The sequence below is a fragment of the Xiphias gladius genome, chromosome 19 (genome assembly GCF_016859285.1).
Source record: "Xiphias gladius isolate SHS-SW01 ecotype Sanya breed wild chromosome 19, ASM1685928v1, whole genome shotgun sequence".
Taxonomy (NCBI): domain Eukaryota; kingdom Metazoa; phylum Chordata; class Actinopteri; order Istiophoriformes; family Xiphiidae; genus Xiphias; species Xiphias gladius.
This window is the reverse complement of record NC_053418.1, coordinates 10505869-10526309: the sequence shown is the minus strand read 5'-3', so window position 1 is coordinate 10526309 and position 20441 is coordinate 10505869. Positions and strand designations below refer to the sequence as shown.

The 20441-nt window shown below is 39.6% G+C and overlaps 2 protein-coding genes across 4 annotated transcripts in view; one reads left to right on the top strand and one right to left on the bottom strand.

Annotated features, from left to right (window-relative positions):
• Nucleotides 1-4654, top strand: part of loxhd1b (lipoxygenase homology PLAT domains 1b) — a 29835-nt gene extending 25181 nt beyond the window's left edge. The window contains 5 exon segments of the mRNA XM_040155766.1: nt 800-985; nt 2148-2318; nt 2453-2585; nt 2854-3009; nt 3911-4654. Of these exon segments, the coding sequence (XP_040011700.1) occupies nt 800-985; nt 2148-2318; nt 2453-2585; nt 2854-3009; nt 3911-4391 (1127 nt within the window). The 3' untranslated portion in view covers nt 4392-4654.
• Nucleotides 4655-7947: 3293 nt separating this feature from the next.
• Nucleotides 7948-20364, bottom strand: rnf165b (ring finger protein 165b). Of its 3 annotated transcripts, none has more exons than XM_040156297.1 (8): nt 20000-20364; nt 15975-16329; nt 15653-15784; nt 13575-13704; nt 13258-13362; nt 12762-12857; nt 12101-12204; nt 7948-9769 (listed from the first exon to the last, which is right to left on the bottom strand). In XM_040156297.1, the coding sequence occupies exons 1-8, from the start codon at nt 20058-20060 to the stop codon at nt 9652-9654; spliced, it is 1101 nt and encodes a 366-aa protein (XP_040012231.1). In that variant the 5' UTR covers nt 20061-20364; the 3' UTR covers nt 7948-9651. The 3 variants fall into 3 exon arrangements, 2 of the variants coding, with proteins under 2 accessions (XP_040012231.1, XP_040012232.1); XM_040156298.1 differs by having other exon boundaries at nt 15653-15781; nt 15987-16329; nt 20000-20075; XR_005709597.1 differs by lacking the exons at nt 7948-9769; nt 12101-12204; nt 12762-12857; ... (1 more) ...; nt 13575-13704; nt 15653-15784 and having other exon boundaries at nt 16317-19114.
• Nucleotides 20365-20441: the final 77 nt, after the last annotated feature.

The following is a 20441-nucleotide window of genomic DNA, read 5'->3' as shown; positions in this document are numbered from 1 at the left end:
TATTACTTCTTTACTATTACAACTATTTTGATAACCAAATAATTGTTTGAGTCATTTTTTTTAAGCTAAAATGCAAAACTTTCTCTTCAGCCTCTAAAATGTTAGAATTCAATGATTTTCTTTGTCATATACAACAGTGCTAGTGAATATGATATTGAATATCCTTGGGTTCTGGACCGCTGGCTGGAAAAAAAAACCCCCATCTAAAACCCTAACTTTAAACTCCGGGAAATTGCAGCAGGCATTTTTCACTGTTTTCTGACATTATGTGGACCGAATGATTAATCAAAGAAATAATTGGCAGATTAATCAATTATGAAAAATACTTGCTATTTGTAGCCCTGCTAAGGACATACTCAGTGATCAATGTGTATTTATATTTAAAGACATTTTTAATTCAAATATACATGAAAACATGCCAGTTAACTACACAGTAATGAGTCTTGACTGCAGTGAGAAAACTGTTTTTATCTTTTACTATTTTAGTTAAGGTGAGTCTGAGTCATGAATCTGAATTAAATAGAAATATTCACTTTGCTTGTTTGATTTCTTATAAAAACAAACATTAAGAAAATTAGTTTTAGCCTTTTAGAGGTTTTTACATATACAAAAATACTAAATGAGGCACAGTATTTATATCCAATATTACAATATGTAAGGCCACAGGGCTTTAAAGTTGCATGTGTATTTTACTGCTGTTTACTTACCAGGATATGTCTAAGTCATAGTGCCACTCATGCAGCATTATCAGGTAAATCTAAAGATCCGTTTTAAACACTAAATGCCTCTAATGTTTTAGGTGCTGGCACCGATGCCAACGTGTTTGTGATTGTATTTGGGGAGTACGGGGACACTGGGACACTGCCTCTGAAGGAGAGCGCCAACAGGAACAAGTTTGAGCGTAAAATGAAGGATGTGTTCAGATTCCCCGACATGCTCAGTCTGGGCGAACTGTCCAAGGTCCGGGTGTGGCACGATAACAAAGGTGAGGAGGAGGAGGAAAGGAGTTCTGGGTGTCAAAACATTCTGCTTGTCTGTGAAGATTCTCAGTCATCCAGGTCATGGTATTCTGTAGGTGCTATGCGAAGGCAACTGGACTTGCTTGAAGTTCTTGAAGACGTTTCGCCTCTCATCCAAAAGGCTTCTTCAGTTCTACCTGACTAGTGGGGATTTCCAGGTAAATGTCCTCTGGTGAGATCAGGTGAGACTATTGTTGCTGATCTCACCAGAGGATATTTACCTGGAACTCCCCACAGAACATGCTGCTTCCTGGTCTAGGTTGTGTTTAAAGGTGCTATATGTGTTTTAAGGTTCTATATGTAACATTGGCTATCGCTACATAGCCAACATTAGCATTAACTGCTTTTTTACTTACCAAGAGCTTCAGCCCTCATTGCATTTACAAGACAAGAGGTTAGAATACATCCTCTTCTTCATCCTCTCATGTTGCACTGAGGGCAGACTAGATGCTACAGGATGGGCTGGGGCTAGCTGGTTAGCATGCTAACTTCAGTTAAAAAAAAAAAAAGACATGATAGAAATAGAAGAAAAACAAGAGTTACAATTGGCGGTGTTTTCCAACACTGGAAACAGCTCTTGGCAAGTAAAGGACCGAAGTTTGAAGCTGAACTCGCAACATTTCTTTTAGACTGGTAATAAACATCTATTACTGTTGGATGTGTAGCAAAAGCAAAAAATTACATATTGCACCTTTAATTGTTTTACTGTATATTATTGGAAATTATTAATATATACTATTGGGAAGTGCTGAAAAAAATGTGATATAAATTATCATGCACTAGGTCAGTAGAATGACTGTCTAATGTCTAAATGTATGAAATGTATGAAAAATATTAATGAACCAGTGGGGACATTTTTCATACTTTGTATTTTTCATATTTTTCATACCATGTATGACCATGAAATAGGTATTTAAAAAAAGTCTATCTTGTATTAAGAATGTCTTAAAAAGTCTTAAAGTAACCTAATGAACACTGTAGAAATTCTGTATTCCGGTGAAATACCACAATCTATCCTATTTGCAAAAAAACAAACAAAAAAAAAAAAACATGCATACTGTTCTCTGACATTAAAGGAGTATTTCCACATGACAGAAATTTCTCAGCCAACTTGCTAACTGTAAACAGGCCCTGCTCCTGGTTGGCACCTGGAATACATTGACGTGAAAGATGAGGCCATGGACCAAACCTTTAGGTTCCCCTGCGACCGCTGGTTGGCTAAAAGTGAAGATGATGGGCAGATAATAAGGGAGCTGGCCTGTGCCAACAACGACTCTGTAGACCTCAGTGACAAAACCAGTTAGTAAAAATGGAAATCTGTGGGCATAATTACAAGTTCTCTAATTGTCGAAAATAAATGATTTGTAGCTAATTACAAGCAAATGTCAGATGTGAATTGATTATAGCGCGACTATGTCTCTGCAATCCCACAGAATATGAAATTGCCACAACAACTGCGAACACAGACGATGCCTCCACCATGGAAAATGCCTGGATTGTGTTGGAAGGAAGAAAAGCTCGTTCCAAGGAGCTTGTTCTGGAGAATAAGAAAAAGAAGTTCTTATGGTAGGTCTTCAAAGAGAGTCTAGGTGCCTCGGCCCTCCGTAAAACCCTATTATGTTGCCTTACATAATCTCATCTCTTTCACATGTTTTGTTTTTCTACCCTCTTTTATCTTGTAGCTTCACTTTCTGTTCTCCCAGTCTCTGCTCCCCGGGGAGCTAATCCCATGAGACGCACAAAAGAAAAGCTCTCTGGCAGACCAGTGAATGTAACTGTTCACTTTTCAGGATCATACTCTGCTATTGGTTGAATTTTTTTTTTGCCCTTTCAGCGGTGCCACTGACACATTTGAGTTCTCATCCAAACACGTGGGGGAGATCGCCGGCATCTGCCTCGGCCACATAACAAAAGACGGCAAGAAGGTGAAGAATGAAGCTTTCTGGCATGTTATGGAGGTCGTTGTGAAAGAAAAGGAGCTGGGAAACAAGTGAGTTCACCTACATTATAGTATATAGGCCTTAAATATCACACTGAAGGTGCTGATGTGACTCCAAACCTTCCCTCCTGTTTAGATATTTCTTCCACTGTGATGCACAAATCCCCCTGGCAGCCAAAAGGGACCAGTTCCTGACATTTGAGTGCTATAAGTCCATTGAGAGCTTTGCAAGCAAAGTCCGCAACCTAGTTCCTGTCAAGTACGAAATCATCGTCATCACCGGGGATGTGAAAAGTGCAGGCACAGACGCCAATGTTTTCATGACCATCTATGGCGTCAACGGTGACTCAGGCAAGCGTCATCTGCAGCACAAGTTCCGCAACCTTTTTGAGCGAGGGCGAACAGACCGCTTTGTTCTGGAGAATAAGAAAAGAAGTTCTTATGGTAGGTCTTCAAAGAGAGTCTAGGTGCCTCGGCCTCCGTAAAACCCTATTATGTTGCCTTACATAATCTCATCTCTTTCACATGTTTTGTTTTTCTACCCTCTTTTATCTTGTAGCTTCACTTTCTGTTCTCCCAGTCTCTGCTCCCCGGGGAGCTAATCCCATGAGACGCACAAAAGAAAAGCTCTCTGGCAGACCAGTGAATGTAACTGTTCACTTTTCAGGATCATACTCTGCTATTGGTTGAATTTTTTTTTTGCCCTTTCAGCGGTGCCACTGACACATTTGAGTTCTCATCCAAACACGTGGGGGAGATCGCCGGCATCTGCCTCGGCCACATAACAAAAGACGGCAAGAAGGTGAAGAATGAAGCTTTCTGGCATGTTATGGAGGTCGTTGTGAAAGAAAAGGAGCTGGGAAACAAGTGAGTTCACCTACATTATAGTATATAGGCCTTAAATATCACACTGAAGGTGCTGATGTGACTCCAAACCTTCCCTCCTGTTTAGATATTTCTTCCACTGTGATGCACAAATCCCCCTGGCAGCCAAAAGGGACCAGTTCCTGACATTTGAGTGCTATAAGTCCATTGAGAGCTTTGCAAGCAAAGTCCGCAACCTAGTTCCTGTCAAGTACGAAATCATCGTCATCACCGGGGATGTGAAAAGTGCAGGCACAGACGCCAATGTTTTCATGACCATCTATGGCGTCAACGGTGACTCAGGCAAGCGTCATCTGCAGCACAAGTTCCGCAACCTTTTTGAGCGAGGGCGAACAGACCGCTTTGTTCTGGAGATGTTGGACCTTGGGGAGCTGCTGAGGGTTAAAGTGGAGCATGACAACAGCCGCTCCAACAGTGGATGGTATTTAGAGTGTGTAGAGGTTACCAACACAGCCAACTCCGTCACAACCATCTTCCAGTGTGGAAAGTGGCTCGACACTTGTAAGGCTGATGGGCAGATTCAGCGGGTGCTTTACCCCAGATATTAGGAGGAGGACATGTGAGACAAAGAGTGGGCGAGCATTTCCTTTAGAGGCTTAGTGGTCACTTGTTTTTTTTTTACTGCATGTCAGATGAGCTTTGTGAGGAAAAAGATTGAAATTCACAGACTTGAATGTAACTGTATGTCAACCTTTAAAGGATAACACCACTGTTCTTTACAAAGTTTGTGCCAACTGTTTAGGTTGCCCCTTTTCCAACTTCAGAAAAAGCCATTTGCTACCATTTTTCCTTATACAATTTCAAAAATAAACTTACCTGAATATTGCCTAAAACAGATAATCTAACACAATAAACATTCGGTCTAAATTTGTCCTGTCTTTGCAGTTTGTTTTGCTTTTTTTTGATTACACTCTGCTCATTGTCAATCACTTCACACCTAGAGTATCCACAGCTCTTGAAAAGTCGTGAAAAGCACTGAATTCAGTTGCCTCACAAAAATTTAAATTAATTGATTATTTTTAATTGGCTAATCTATCCATTAGTTTTCAGCCACTAATCTGGGTCCAGGTCTGGTTAATTAATTAATTATACAGTTGGGAGATTATGACAAAAATGGGATATAAATGTAAATAAATTCATGTACTTAATAAATACTTTTTCAACATTATTTGACCGGTATGACTGTGAAAAAGATATTAGATTGTATTATATGTAGTATTAAAAAGGTCTTAATCAGTTTTAAATTTAATTCGGTTAACATTACACGCTTACACACTAATTCAACTTTTTGAAGGTTTGAGGTTTTGAGCGCGTAGTGTGCTCATACTGGAAAAGTGACAACAACATTTTAGAAAACAACAACAAAAGAGAAAACACAGCAACATTTTGAAAAAATTGTGTTTACTATAATGTGTTTTGAACCACAGGGACACTATTTTTTACTTGGAACATTTTAGTTTGCTGTGACTGCAGTTTATTTCAAGCTAGATTTGAACTGTAAATACTTTTATTTTAATTACCTAGTAGAAATGTAAACTAGACAAACGAGTAGTAAATGGCCTTTAGTCAATTTTGAATGACATCAGTATTCTCCATTAGGACTCTTTAAGACCATATTGAAACTAAGGTTACAATTCACATATTATCTGAACATTAAATTGTGACAAAGCGTTTTGGTTTTTTTTTAATATTTATTATTTATTTTGCAAATTTACATTTTGTTTCAGGTTCAAATAGGGGAGCCTATTGTACTAAGGATTGATTTAATAATAAAATGTCTCTCCAATATGATTCCAATAATAGAAAACATTCAAGTTAATTTTCACAAATTCAAATGACAGCACACAGATAAATGATGTTTGATGCTGTGCAATAATGATATATTGGCCAATATTCATTTTTTTAACATCAACATTGTTGATACGGATCCCTTAAATTAGTTTTTTAAATAACTGTGACCGAGGTACATTCTGAGCAGGGCAAGGACACTGTTTCTAAATTATTTCAAATGTATAATTGACATTTCTGTACCGTAGTATCTTGTTACGTGATAGCCAACATATATACTGTTACAGATCTGCCAAAAGATAATATTGGTCAATATTTGTAATTAAAATTGTTGATGACTCTATTAATGTTGCTTCAACAGAGTTTTTTTTTTTTTTCTAAAGTAAATGATTGCAACAGGACTGAAGATAACTCCACAAACCCAATTAATTCTCAGCATTTTAGGCAGTTTATTTGAAAAACACATACAAAAAGATCATATACAAGACAATAAATAAAAAAGAGACAGAACAGTTTGGGTTAAGCTATGCAACTTTTTGCATTATCATTAGTAATAAATACAGTACAAAATCCACCCAGAGTGAATCTAAAGATTTTCCACAATATTCACTGATCATGTTATTCTTCATTATGATTTAGCTATTGCTTTCATATTATTGATACATACTTCTACTTTTCTATAAAATACTCAAGATCATAAAACATTGCGCGGTTACAGCAAAACAGCAGTGTGTTGTACAAAGATGGCCACTTCCCTTTTTCACTGGCAGGTTAATAATCGACATTTTTTCAGCAGCAAAGAAACATCTGAAATATTCAAGAAGGTACAGCATCATATTAAACACATCTACAGAGCTACTCCCACATACACATAGGAAAACCTGAGAAGGACATGCATTAAAAAGCTTGTGCTTTAAGTTCTACTGTTCATTCCGGTTCATCAGCTTGAGTTAATACTATGGCTACTGTCCAGTTCGCTCTGGAGTAATGGGGTACACTGTGGAGGGCGTGGGGTAAGGCCAGTGAGAGCACGAAATGAAATAAGAATAATAGTAAGACCAGCCAGCTTCATTCCAATTCCAATACATGTTATAATAATTTGCAGGATTAGTAGAGTATTAATAAGAAATGCACACCGAAAACGTAGTTAGCTTATTATACCCAGGTGTAAAACACGCTATCTATATTGTATAACCACAGTACACCAGAAGTTTGCTCAATAAGATCAATGGCTCAAGTTAGCATGTTACATACTTCCCAAAATCCCACACAAAGCAACTGCCAGCAATACATATGAACAAATAATAGAGCTTGTTATGTGGGTCCTAAAATAATAAGCACTAAATTGAGATCCAGATATGATGGAATATCATGAACATGGTCAAAAAAAAAAAAAAAAATCAAAAATTCAATCAAATATGAATGAATATGGGAAACAAAGCAGTATCATACAACGAAAGCAAGCTAATTGTGGAGCCATACTAAGACGAAAGGGGATGTACCCCGTCATCTGCTTTAGATCAAAGCAGGAATGATATTTCAAAAAATTAAAAATACTTTAAAGTAAAATCAAGAGATGACATGAATGGAATGTAATCCAGATCAACAGCACCATGCTGGCTAGAAAATGTGTGGGGAAGAACCCCCAGTCAATTTTTCAACAAGTTTCTTTTTTTCTCCTTTGAAAAAGAAAACACAGACGGCATGCAAAAGCATCCCCACCGACCAATGCATAATGAGGTATTCTTTTTTTAATATTTTGTGTTATTTTAAATAAATATATTGATTAAATTGCAAAGTTATGAGATAGAGACATTAAATATTCCACCACAATAGCTAGCTAGCTACAGTTAGTAATAAATAATGATTGTTAAATACTTAAGGCATCTTTAATCACAGCATTCTATGTGGACTAGCGAACCTCCTTTTTCATCCATTTGTAGTTTTTTGGATGGAGGTTTCATACAAAAAGGAAAAAAAAAACGCAACACAAACAGTCAAGTTACCCTCCAATAATACACAAGGAAGCATGAAAATACTTGAAACTGATAAGAAACACAAAATCTAGGACAAGAAGAACCCACATCACCAAACCAAAAATCAGGCAACTCCATATTATAGTGCATTTACAAAACACAAGCTACATTATAACAACAATAAATATGTTTTTGCAGCATTGCAGCTTTTTCTTCACTATGGTTAAAATGGACAAGGACTCAGCATATTAGTACCATGTCCAAATTGGCATGTGAGCAAAAAAAAAAAAAAAAAAAAAATTACAAGTAATAATAATTAAAAAAAGAAATGGCTGAAAAAAAGGACAATTGAAATAAAACTAATGTTAAGAACAATTGTTTGGTATTTTTCAAATGGATGGCTTTTTCTCCCTTTCACCCTCCTTCAAGTGAACTATGCCAACATGGTTCATGCATGATAAAGAGAAAACGGCTTCTATCACCGAACATATCACAGTTGTTCTAGCAATACCATACACTACTACCATTGGGGAGGGGGCTGTGGGGACAATCATACACATTCTAGCACATATCACAGGCAAACTAGTTTGTATTTTCCCTGTAACACCAGACATAGTCTTTTTATCAAACAGTGGGAGCAACTTAGAATTGAAATGAAAGGAGCCAATACACAACAGAGGCGATTCACTGTATGTAGAAATCACATGTGCTTGTTTGATAGGCAATAAGGTTCTGGTAATAGGTAATACAAATGTCAGATTTTATTCACTCTGATGGCAAGACTCAGGCACTGCACCCTCAAGCCCATGCCGGCCTCTCCTGATCACGATCATGCCATGAGCGAGGCAACACAGAGGAGTTGCTGTTAGACACAGATCCGCTAGCAGCTCTTTGAATCCTAATCACAAATATTAAGAGAGAAATGCTACATTTGTCTGAGATCGGTGTCTAAGGGCAACCTTGGTCTACTCGGGAGGAGTGGGGAGGGGTGTAGGGAGGTGTGGGGTATCAGGTGCATTCATCCTCCTCTATGAATGAGTGGCATCGTCAGAGTCATAGTATACGGTTCACATGCACAGACAGAGTCCCTGTTTCTACTGCTCCACAATATTAACGACACAGCCCAAGCCTGCCATACAGCATGCACATCTGAGGCCTCTGCTCTAGATTATAGAGGCCCGACTACGACACTACACAGATCACTGGAAGCCATGCCTGCAGTTAGCGGGTTTAGCATCAACTCTGATGGCATCTACTAACTGTAAATCCAAAACCATGTTAGACAAGAAAGAGGGGTTTTTGGCCTTTTTACACAACTAGCTCTTTCTCTTGTTGCCTATGATTTAATACACTGAATATTCTCACTGTTAGACCTGTATTCACCCTCTCTGTAGGTTTATTTTTCACAAACATATTTCTCAAAACGCTTTTGCTTGCTACACAACACTGTTACTCTGTAAATACTTATTCAGTACTATACTCCATTACACCACAAGCATTCAGCTACAAGAGTTCACACCAAACAACCTCATGCTAATCATTTGATTATGTTCTGTACAGATGTGCTGAGGGCTTGGGCAGAGTGCAGCTTAAAGGATTTTTCACAGGCCTGGGGGAGAGGGTTTAGATGTTGTGGCAGAGAAATGGCCTTAATACACCACACTGAGCTGGGGAGGTTGGTAGTCAGACTGTCCTCGCTCTCATGGTGGCTGTACGGAGAAATGTACACAGGGTACACAATCTGACAGAATCATGTGAAGCCTCAGCACATCTGTCCATATGTGTCCGCTCCTACCGTTTACATCCAGTAAAGTCCATTCAGCCAACCTTCAGTCCAGCAACCTATCTGTGCATCAACCCCCGTCCCTCATTGTGTTGTAGGTGAGTGTGCTTTGTTGATCCCTCTGTCACAGCTGTCTCAGAAGGCAGACTCGTTGAGTGATGCAGAGGGGAAGAGGGATGTTTGGCAGAGCCTCCCCCCGGAGGGGAGGCAATGGAGAATTAACAAGACCAGATCCAAAGCTGCAGGAGTCAACAGGAGCTATCAACTGTCGGGGGTCAGCTGGGTCTCAATGTCCACTCTGCAGATGGGGCATTTCCTGCTGGTGGCCAGCCACTGGTCCACACACGCCTGGTGGAAGAGGTGCATGCAGGGTAATCTCCTACGGACACAGAGGAGACATGGTCAGGATTTTAAAATAAATGTACTTCATTAACATTTCAAAGCTGGTCCCATATTTTCCAGCGAATCTCCAGGAAACTTCTACAAATTCTACAAATTAGCTGGTATTAAGTTGTTAATTCCGAGGGTACTTCCAACAAAGGGCTGCGCAGTTTGGTACTAATCATAAGGGAACCGGAGAAAGTGTTAGTTCCTAAAGTTACGTAGTTAGTTAAGTACCTGCTCATTAGTTCAAAGTCAAAAAAGGGACCAAAATTAAGAATTTTTGTTGGAAAAAATTATTTTTATGAACTATTTTTCACTTACCTACTACATAATTTCCTTTTTTTTTCTCCTTTAAACTCAAATATAAAGCAGGTCCTTAATAACTGTAGCAACTAACATTTTCCCCGTTTCCTTTATACACTAACAGCGGCTGTTAGTCTGCTTAGTTGCACCAAGTTGAAGGCCTTTAAATCTTCGATGCGCATGTGATTCATTGATCCTGTTAAGTATCCACATTGTGTCGAGAATAGACCCAGTTGTCTGTCTGTGGTTCACATTTGGCATCAGAATGCATCTCAAGGGACCTCTTGTGATCAGATTTCACTTCACAACTCACTTTTGTTTTATCTGTGAGAAAAATGTGACTACTGCTAAAAATGCACATTTGCTTGTAGGAAAGAGCGTTTCATTGGCCATTTAGTAAGACTGTAATACTAGTTGGTCCCTCGGGAACATATTTGCTTTCACACTACAGCACTAGTGCCAAAATGATGCCATCATCACCCCTGACTATGGCTTGCCCCACTGGTTGTTTATAAGCCAAAACATTTTATGATAATAAAAAAAAAAAGTCCATATAAAAAATGCAACTTTAACTTGATAGTTAAAATTGGAGGTTAAATTGCCCAAAACCTCCAATTTCTGGACACAAATCTCTCCTGCTGTATTGATAGTGAACTCAAGAGCAAGATGGGCTTCATCATATTTCAGATATGATGACATAATGTGTTTCCTCAATGAGCATCAGCTTCTTTTCTTTCCTTCCCTAGCAAAAATCTGTTCTTGTGCATGTCATTCTGTCTGAGTTTTGATTGCCTTGCAAGCATCACAGGACACTTGTTTGGTTATTGTTCCTTCATAAATCAGGTTCTTACAACTGTACATGCTCTCTATATTTTGTCCTTGTTTATGTGCAATGGCGATCAGATCTGCAAGGATGGCCAGGGGTGTCCTCAATGCATTGTGCTGCAATTCCACGTGTACACCTGTTCATTTCTGATTATATCACTTAAGATGCATTTTGGGTCCCACGGTTAACATAACCAAAGACATGTGCTCTTCATACAGTTGTCTTTTTTTAGCCGACTGTGACGCAAATGAACTAAACAAAGCCTAAAACAGACATGAATGATGAATGTTTGGAAGAACAGAGATTTTATGGATTCCCGTTTTAACAGGCTGCATAAACATTATACTCTACAAGCTTGGATTAGTATAATTACAGATGTAGCTCTACACCATATCTCTGAGATTTTCGGTGTAGTCTCCTTTGAACATAACGAAACGCTTACCATATCACTGACAAACATTATAAGATTTGTGAAATGCTAATATTGCCTTCAGGGAGTATTTTCAAGATGGGGTCCTGGAAGAAATCCTGTGTTAGGACTGTCAGATGCTGATTGATTGAACGTACATGCCAGAAACAATTTAAGATTAAAAACTGCTTAGATGGCCAACTCTATGGCTGTGAATCCACTATGAAGGAAAGCGTTGTGAAAATACTGGTATTTAAATTAGGAAATGTGAAGACAGTTCTTTAAGGTCTATTCAGTAGGGAAAGGGAAATTCTCAGGAATTTTCAAGCCAGTCTAAAACCTCAACAGGCAAGAAACATAAGGAGGAAAATCTAGTGATTGCCAACAAACTAAGCACTGAAACTTCATGGCAATCCATCCAAATGTTTTCGGAACATTTTGCTAAAAAACTCAAATGTCAACCTCAAGGTGATGCTAGAGGAAAAACCAGGGGATCCACATAGTCTGTAGGATGAACTCTCTGGGAACGATACAAATCTGTACAGAATTTCATGTCAATCCATCCAATAGTTGTCAAGACATTTCACTAAGAACCAGAGATAAAAGGAGTCAGGATGAACAAAGTCATTCGTGTTATCTTCTGGGGACCACGATTTCTTGGCAATCAATTTAATTTAGCTGAGGAACAGGACAGGTAAAACAAATCCCCCATGGGACAACAATGTTCACATTTGTGAAACCAGCTTTTTTTGCCATTGAAAAAGCAAAAGATTACTGTATGGTTGTACCTGACATCTTCTCCATCCTCCAGCATTGACAGACAGATGGTGCACTTCTCATCCGTGTCCAGCTCTTCATCATCCAGACACATCTTCAGGTCCTGGGGTATTCTCTGCAGAGAGAAAGGCAAACAGACTTCAATTATTAAAGCGTGTCATGCAGCTGCATGTTATGTTTATGCCACGGGTGTCTCTGAGTCCACCTAGAAAAGAAGAAAAGAGTCACCTAATCATGTTTCGCAGGGGAAAGAAATAGACCTCTGATGGAAAAGACTCAATTACTTTTTCTCACTCACAATGTACCAAGTGATCTGACTCTGCTTCCAGAGTATTTGGGTCATATTCAGTGTAGACAGTTTTTTAAATTCATTCCACGCACATATCTGCAGACGGCTGGATGAGTCATCCCTCGCCTTGAATTGTGCACACTGCAGACCTGTCTCAGTAATCTGCTAACGGAAATTAGTTTGACCTTTGAACTACTGTGAGAGTCGTGACCCCCTTTCAACTCTCATCTTCAGTATTTGATTCTCTCGACCCAGTGCTGCTCCTCCCCATTCCCGTCTTTCACATCTAGCTCAACTTATTTCTTGCCCAATGCTTCTTCTGTACCACACCACATCAAATAGATCTACCACTGAAATAGAAAGTACAAAGCTAACCGTTTTACCTTTTTGTACTTATGGGGGAAAGTGAATCTCTCTATGGTGGTTTGGACCGCTCCACGGTTGACACTGCCCAGTCTGTCTTCCAGCTGCAGAAGCTCCTACAACGGAAAACAAAATATGGAGACGTCTTTTAATTCTGGTTAAAGATAGAATAAATTTTTGTAAATGCCTGCAGAAAAAAGGGAATGAGCATTTGTGTAATAAACTATTAAGACATGTAGAATATTTTGATATAATAAAATTGGGTGCTTCAAGGAACAGGAAAGAGCCTCTCAGAAAAGAACTGCATCTTGTTCAAATGAAAACAAATGTCATGAGATTAAAGACAGCTGGACTATTTGAGGCATCTGGAACCTGGAGTAACTGGAAATAAGAAAATCAGCTACACACTCAAGCCTGTTCAATGCACTGGTCACAGAGAAAACAATGTTAAATTAGTTTGGACTGGTGTGTTTGCTAAGGAGAGAGAGAGAGAGAGAGAAGAAGGGCAGCACAAACCTCATAGCTCTCTCTAACAGCAGATGCGTGGCGGGAGGGGTTGAGACTTTGCAAAGCCAGCAAGTGCAGCTGGGGATATGGGTAGTTTCTGATCTCATGGACAACCTGGGAGATGACAGATAAAAGATGGTAGCATCAGCTCTGCAGCAGAAATCACAAAAAAAACAAAAAAACAAAACAAACAAAAAAACCCCCCACAGGAATACAGGTCATCCCCAGTTGCTGGGTGTTGAGATTAATCTCAGAAACCCAGTGGAGAATCGCTGGGAGTTCATCAAGACAGCATGAGTGATTGTAGTGAGGGAAAGGAGGCTCACCACTTGTGTTGAGGCATTGTTTCTAGGGAAGTGGTGCATCCTAGGAGAGGTCAAGTAGTGCTGATAGTGCTGCGGCAGCGGATGGATGTGATACTGGTGGGGGGGCAGTCCAGCATCTACACTTAGATCCCTGGACAGAAACCGAAAAACAAGTCAATCAATGCCACACAAGTCATTATTTCATCGTGTTGCTGTCTATTGATAATAGATTTCTACACAGCACACTGGCTCTTAATAACCACAGTATTACTCAGACCAGTGATTCCCAACCAGGGGCATTTTTTATCGCAGGGTTACTTCTGCAGATGTTTGGAAGTACATGGAAAGATTGTGGAATGGCTTAAATAAATTTGAAAAAAAATGAATTGAAAAATATGTCCACATATTGAATCAGCTGTAACACCTGAATAACACATGTTGAGAGTGCTTGAAAACTAGTTATCAAGTGAGCAAAAAAGTCCAGGCAGTTAGCTAAAAGTACTGAATTAACTGTTGAAACAGTAATGAATAAACACTTGAATTAGTTAGCTAAATGTCATGAATAAATGGCTGAAATAGTTAGCTAGAAGTAAAGGATAAATGGTTGAATTCGTTATCTAACAGTAATGGATAAACACTCTAAGTAGCTAGCTAAAGTTGTGGTTAAACAGTTGAATTCATTAGTTAAAAGTAATGGTTAAATAGTTGAAATACATTGGTGGTCTCACTAATCTGACAAAAAAATTGGGAACCGGAATTCTAGCCATGTAGTACTAGAGTCCAATTGGACCTGTCTTGGTCTTGTGCCTGTTTTGCCCTGTCTTCTTTCGTGTTTTTTTTTTAACTTGACGTCTTTTTGTCAGTAATGCCCACCCCCCCCTTTTTTTTCACCAAGTTGTTGTCCTTGCGGTCAAGATTTGCCTCAGAAGATTTTTCTTCAACAATTGCTATCCAAAGTCCTGTGTGTGGGAGCTACTTTTCCATGTAATAGCTTATTTACTTTCAATTATTAGTATCAAAATCAATCATCTTCAGAGAAATTACAGAGACAAAGCACCATACAACTCATAGGGTTTAATAACCAAGCATCTGTTGGAAAACTTCACATACTATTTCCCAAAACTATTCCCAACTATTTTCTGACATTTCCAAAAAAATACCTGAATGATTTACATCAAGAGATCTACAGTCTTTCCAGCCTGCCTGACATCTATTTAACTAATGACTTTTGACCTTGGCTGCGATTTTAAAGAAGAAATCTGAATTTTCCAGGAGATTTTCCTGAAATGATAGATTTATGATGTATCCCTCCACATATTTTACCATATTTTCCACCTTTTTTTTTTTTTTAACCTTTGTTTCATTCCAGCATTTCAAAAAATAACTACTGAAAAAACTAATAATGCATTCTCTCATCACATAGTAAACTGCTTTTGCATTAATGGACAATGGTTATTGCAACTTCTAGTGTCAAATAACAGTTCATTTGTTTTGGACTCTGTCAACTTAATCTTAAACCACTTTAATCTGGCCTTGATCCAGTATGGTGCATCAAAATAAGAAAAACTGACAAAAAAGATGGCTTACCCAACCTAATATCAGAAATTAGTAATGTATAGTTTTGTATCACTCTGGTATGGTATGAAATCTAAAACGACATCATGACAACCATTTTTTTCTCACAAAAACAAAGTAGCTGGTACTGCTTCCCTCTGTAGCACTGCATACTGTTATACTGTGTTAATGTTACATTTTCCGAGATGCGTACAGTGTTTATTTCCAATTTTAGTGTCTGAGTTGATTTGCTTTGGGCTCTTTTTCAACTTGGTATTAAACCCATTTAATGTGGTCTCAAGTTTGACTGCAAGGTGATGGTGCAGTGAAACCAAAGCAAAATGACCAAAAAAAACATTTATTTGTCCAAATTAAATCATCTGTGGTGTGAAAATTAGTATTATATTATTTTGTGTCATTTAATAAGAGTTCTGTTGGTATGAAATCTAAACATACATCACGACAAATTGATTTTCTAACAAATAAAAAATAGCTGTTTGCCAGTGTGGCAGTGGATACTGTATAATTAAAGCTATATTGCTTACCAGTCTGTGCCCTCAGCCAGGTAGCGTGGCTGCTGCACCACAGGCTGATGGGGGACATGAAGAGGGGGAGCAAACTCGTAGCCAGGCCGCAATCTGTGGGGCTGGTGAGGAACTCTCTCTGGGGTGCGTCTACTAAGACAAATAACCAAACATTTGAAAACATCCTAGGTTTTTTTTCCCCCCAGGAAACAGATATAGCCGGAAATGTGATGCCACTACAAAATCATTGTAATCCCCCAACGGTCTGCTTGAATGATAACTGAAAACAGAAAAGCTAAACATTTTCTTTAATCGTTCTTGTACTGTAAATTTCCCTGCAAACCTGTGAAGATACCTGGAGGGGGGCAGGATGTGTCGGTGCTGGGCCTCGAGGATCTGCTGCTGGAGGAGGTATTGCTGGTGTAATGCCTGAGGTAGGAAGGGAGGGGCAGGGATGTCCTGGAACTGGGGAGCGGGCAAGGGGTTGAGGGGTGGGTGGAGTGGAGGGCCATGCTGGTGGCCGGGAGGGGCCAAGTGGGGGTTAATGCCTGACTGTGGCTGCCCTGGGTGGGGCATGGGGAAGTCCATGGGCAGCGGGGCCTGAGGACCTAACTGGAAGTGCCGGCAAGAGGTAGCATGGCTGTGCTGCTGCTGCTGCTGCTGCTGTTGCTGTTGCTGTTGCCGGTTGAAATGGGATCCTGTGGAGGATAAGGAGAAGTTGTCAGGCACCTGAGGGGAGAGATTAGCTGGAATTAATTGTGGGTGAAATGTGGTGTCACTGTGTGTGTGATATAGCATGTTAATGAAGCCCTACCTCTTACCTAGGGTGAAAAATACTTCTGTGGGGGTGGGAAAATGATGGTTACCACAAGTACCATGAACATGACAACCATTTTCGGTCCTGCACACAAAACGCGAGCTTTCATGTCTTTAATTTCATTTCCGACCCCTGGATCGACTCCTGGTCTTCTGATTCACAGACAAGCGAACTGGATCAGAACAGATGAAATCTACCAGTATATGGTCTTCAACGCAGCTCAGTTCTTGTAAATTCTGCAGCTGACAGCGAGACAGTGAACTCATGCGAGTAAACCTTTAGTACCTTGCTGTCTGCAAGAAATACATTAATCTGTGAAGGTGCCAAGTCTCTATCTATACAACCTTAAGGAACACTTCCTTCATTCTTAAAAATGAAACCAGGAAATAAATTCACATTAATGTATATCTGTACTTCACTGAACTCTGCTGTCTCTCTGAGTCTTACATATACAATATAGCTCTACTTGTTCTTCTCCCATATGAACATTCAGGAGTTGAGAGGAAATAACTTGAATGCTTTTTTTTTTACTCTCCGACCACAGCTATTTGGCAACTGTAGCGCACAGACTGACGTTGACACTCAACAAGGAGAAAAAGACAGGCTCGTTTGTGCTGTAGTGCAATATGGTTTTAATACTGTGCTTAGGCTGAAAAAGACCTTTTTGATTATGGAAGGACTACCACAAGGAGACTCTGCAGTAACAAATTTAGCTTTGATTAGGAACTTTTGAGGACATCCTGGCCAAAAGAAAACCATAATAGGCCTGCAGTGGAGCAGGATTCAACATACTGTGCTCTGTTATGTCCATTTGGCAGAAAGTGAAGATTTTATAGAAACCTGCCAGTTTTGAGATTAAAATTGTGCAGTTCTTACAGAAGATGCAAAATTCCAGTAGAGTTTGAATTTATTCTGCTTGACAGTGTAAAAGACATGACGAATTCTGATGTAAACAGTGGAAAATTTTTTCAAAAAATCATGAGGAAATAGGCGAAGTCTACATTGCATTTACTAGGAGTACGCTTGAGAAAGGCAGTGTGATTTTAAACACACCCAGGAAAAATAAGGAGTATGACTTTCCAGCAATATTTTCATCTCAAAAGGTCATCAGCTTAACCAGGCAGAGAAAAGATGACCTTGCTGCCGTGGGTCAAAGGGTCAAGTCTAGACTTTAAGCAGCACACTGCATTTTCAAGCGTCTCAGTGAAAACGATCACCATGAATGACAGCAGATAGACTCATTCGGGCCCTGTGATGGAGGAAGCGTGGAAATCGTCTATCTTTGTCACAGCGGGAGAGGAGGTGGGTGGGGGGTGGAGAGGGGGCAGGTAGGGACAAGGGAGAGGGAGGACAATAAATGGAAATCAGCAAGAAGCACACTGAAGGTTAGGAAAAACACTATATTCTTTATTGAAAAATATTAGTATATGTGGAATTTGTGTTTTCTTTCTTGTTTGTTTGTAATAATAGTATAAATCCATGCAACAAAAATAAACAACATAGACTGAAGGCAAGGCCCACCATGCTCCATATAGGGTTAAAAAGAACAAAAGCGGCATCCAATGAGCAGACGTGTTGGCTACAGCACATGATTCCAGTACAGCAGGGTACATCTTTACTACAGAAAGATTACATTGGATTTTCACTAGTCAATGTAGAAAAACAAAAACCAAAATTATGAATCATAAATGTGACCATGCATTGAAAGTACTATTACCAGAACAAAAAGGTAGAGAGAGACCACAACCAAACAATAAAGACGTTATTACTAATAGAGGATCTCTTTAGCAGTGCAGGAAAATAGGCATCCCTGTGAAATGGATAGCATTTTGGCCTTAAGTTAGTGGGGAAAATTGGGAAGTGATGAACCACCAGTGAGCATGTTTTGCTTACTTCAATGTTTAGTTTCATTTGCCCATTTAAGGGCAAACAGCCCTGAAAATTCAGTGTGATTCCAAGCTTGAAATTTGCAAAGGGAACAAAAGGATTACACAAAAATGGAGACAGTTATGGCAGGTTGTTGTGTGCAGGTGCAGTGTACCTTCAGTCATTTCAAGTGAGCATGTTACAGCATCTGCTGTACTGCTGAGTTTAACAGTAAAAACAGCACGCACGTGGTCCCAATTTGCATGCTCTTTTTTTTTTTTTTTCAATTATAGGTCATTTCAATCACGTACATTGCACCTTGTGTGAGGAGAAGGAAGATGAGCCAAATTCTGGTGTTCAACAATGCAGTGCAGTGTTTGAGATCATGCAAAATGTATCCACTTTACAGGAATTTACAGCATGTTGTCTATCAAGACTGGATGGGAGGTACACAATGACATTCAACTGATTTCTAAAAAGGAGCTAAAATGTTAACTCAGTGCTACAGCAATTTGACAGAAAAAAAGACAAAAAGGTGCTGTGTACTAGGTGTTAGCTATTGTTTTAGTCTGCTCAACATGGAAAGTCTATGGCTGAATACATCTTGGGAGGGGGTGCTTTTTAATACCAATGTCGTCTTCTGATGGAAAGAGGAAATGAAGAAGGGATTCACAATACAGCTAAATGCAGAGAACAGGCAGAGGCCACGCCACACCACACAGCAGCAGATGATCATTAGCTACACAATGGGGGGGACGACAAAGATCTGATAAATGCAGAATGTAGAGCCAGCCTCCATACTATGAAACAGGGAAATAAGAACAGAAATAAAAGCACAATGAAATCACTGATGCCACTGTTATGAAATTAATGTTACACTGTAGCTTTATCATTATTTAACTACGATCGCACAAACGTTTTTTGTTTTTTTTTTTGGTTGCAATCCGGCAGCTTCCAACAAACAGCTGCTGAATTGCTAATTAGCAAATAAAAGAAAAAAAGGCGACTGATGCATTAATGGCTCGGAAGTCCACGCTCCCCGGGCAAATGGCCATGTATCGATTAGTCCGTTGGCCAATTGACACGGATAATAATTAGTGAAATCACGATGGAAAAAACAGCGAGCGCTAGCAGAAGCAGATGATCTTCAAATGACATCATCCAGGCTCAGATAAGCTGACTGGCTGGAGAGGCTACGTCTATTTTGCGGTATTTTTACAGTGCAAATACAGAATAGCGACTGGGAGGGGGGGGTAACAATGCATCGTAATGTTCCTCAATTACAAATCGAACGAATTAAATGTATCTCAGAATAAAACTGATTGTTTATGCAGGGATGTGGTTTTGACCGAACGCCCCGTGCATGTGGAATCCTTTGTGAGAAATGTTTCCGTTCCAAGAATTAGCCTGAGCCAAGGAGCCAGTTAGCTTATCTTTAGCGGCGGCATTAGTTTTTTAATTAGGCGTGATTACACCCGGCAAACTACATTATTCGGTGGTTCACATTAATCTGCAACGAATAAAAGTTTTAGTATCACGTTTGGCAAATATTTTGACCGTAAATTTTAAGATAGCAAACGCGAGCTAACCAACGGCTAAGCACCAGCTAGCTAGCCAACAGCTGCAGTGAATATTAAGATAAACAGGGCACATGTTTTGGATCAATATGAATATTAATACCGTACCTCTGTTTCTTACTGAGCCGAATACGGGTAGAACCAGATATCCGACATGCACTAACACCATCCTGGGATCCTTATCTTATGATTCCGCTGGGTTATTCGGAGAGATAGAGTAGTAGTAGCAGCCCATGCGGATCTACATTCAGGCGGTTGGTTGTTGCTGGCTGGCTGGCTGGCTGGCTAGCGCCACAGGCAAACCAAACGGATCGACTGTCTGACTCGCCTGGTAGTCGTTGACAAAAGCAGACATGTCATTTGATGTCCGGAGCAAAAGAGGGCGATGTTGCGGCACTGCAAACCATCAGCCGGGGGTATCTCTGTGTTTACGATGGTGTTAGGGGGATAATGAAGTTAAATTCGCAGGGCAACGTTGCTCGGTCTTTTAGATTTTGAGAAAATGAGACTGAGACATCATTTACATGCCCTACCCGGTCAAAAGTGTTTT

Bases quoted from the DNA above. Each gene is read 5' to 3' on its own strand.
- rnf165b (XM_040156297.1), bottom strand. From the start codon at position 20,060: ATGGTGTTAGTGCATGTCGGATATCTGGTTCTACCCGTATTCGGCTCA. The intron at 13,705-15,652 runs GTAAGCAATATA...GTTTCTGTCCAG, and splicing joins CTGGCTGAGGGCACAGACTG to GGATCTAAGTGTAGATGCTG. The intron at 13,363-13,574 runs GTGAGCCTCCTT...GTCATCTCCCAG, and splicing joins ACAATGCCTCAACACAAGTG to GTTGTCCATGAGATCAGAAA.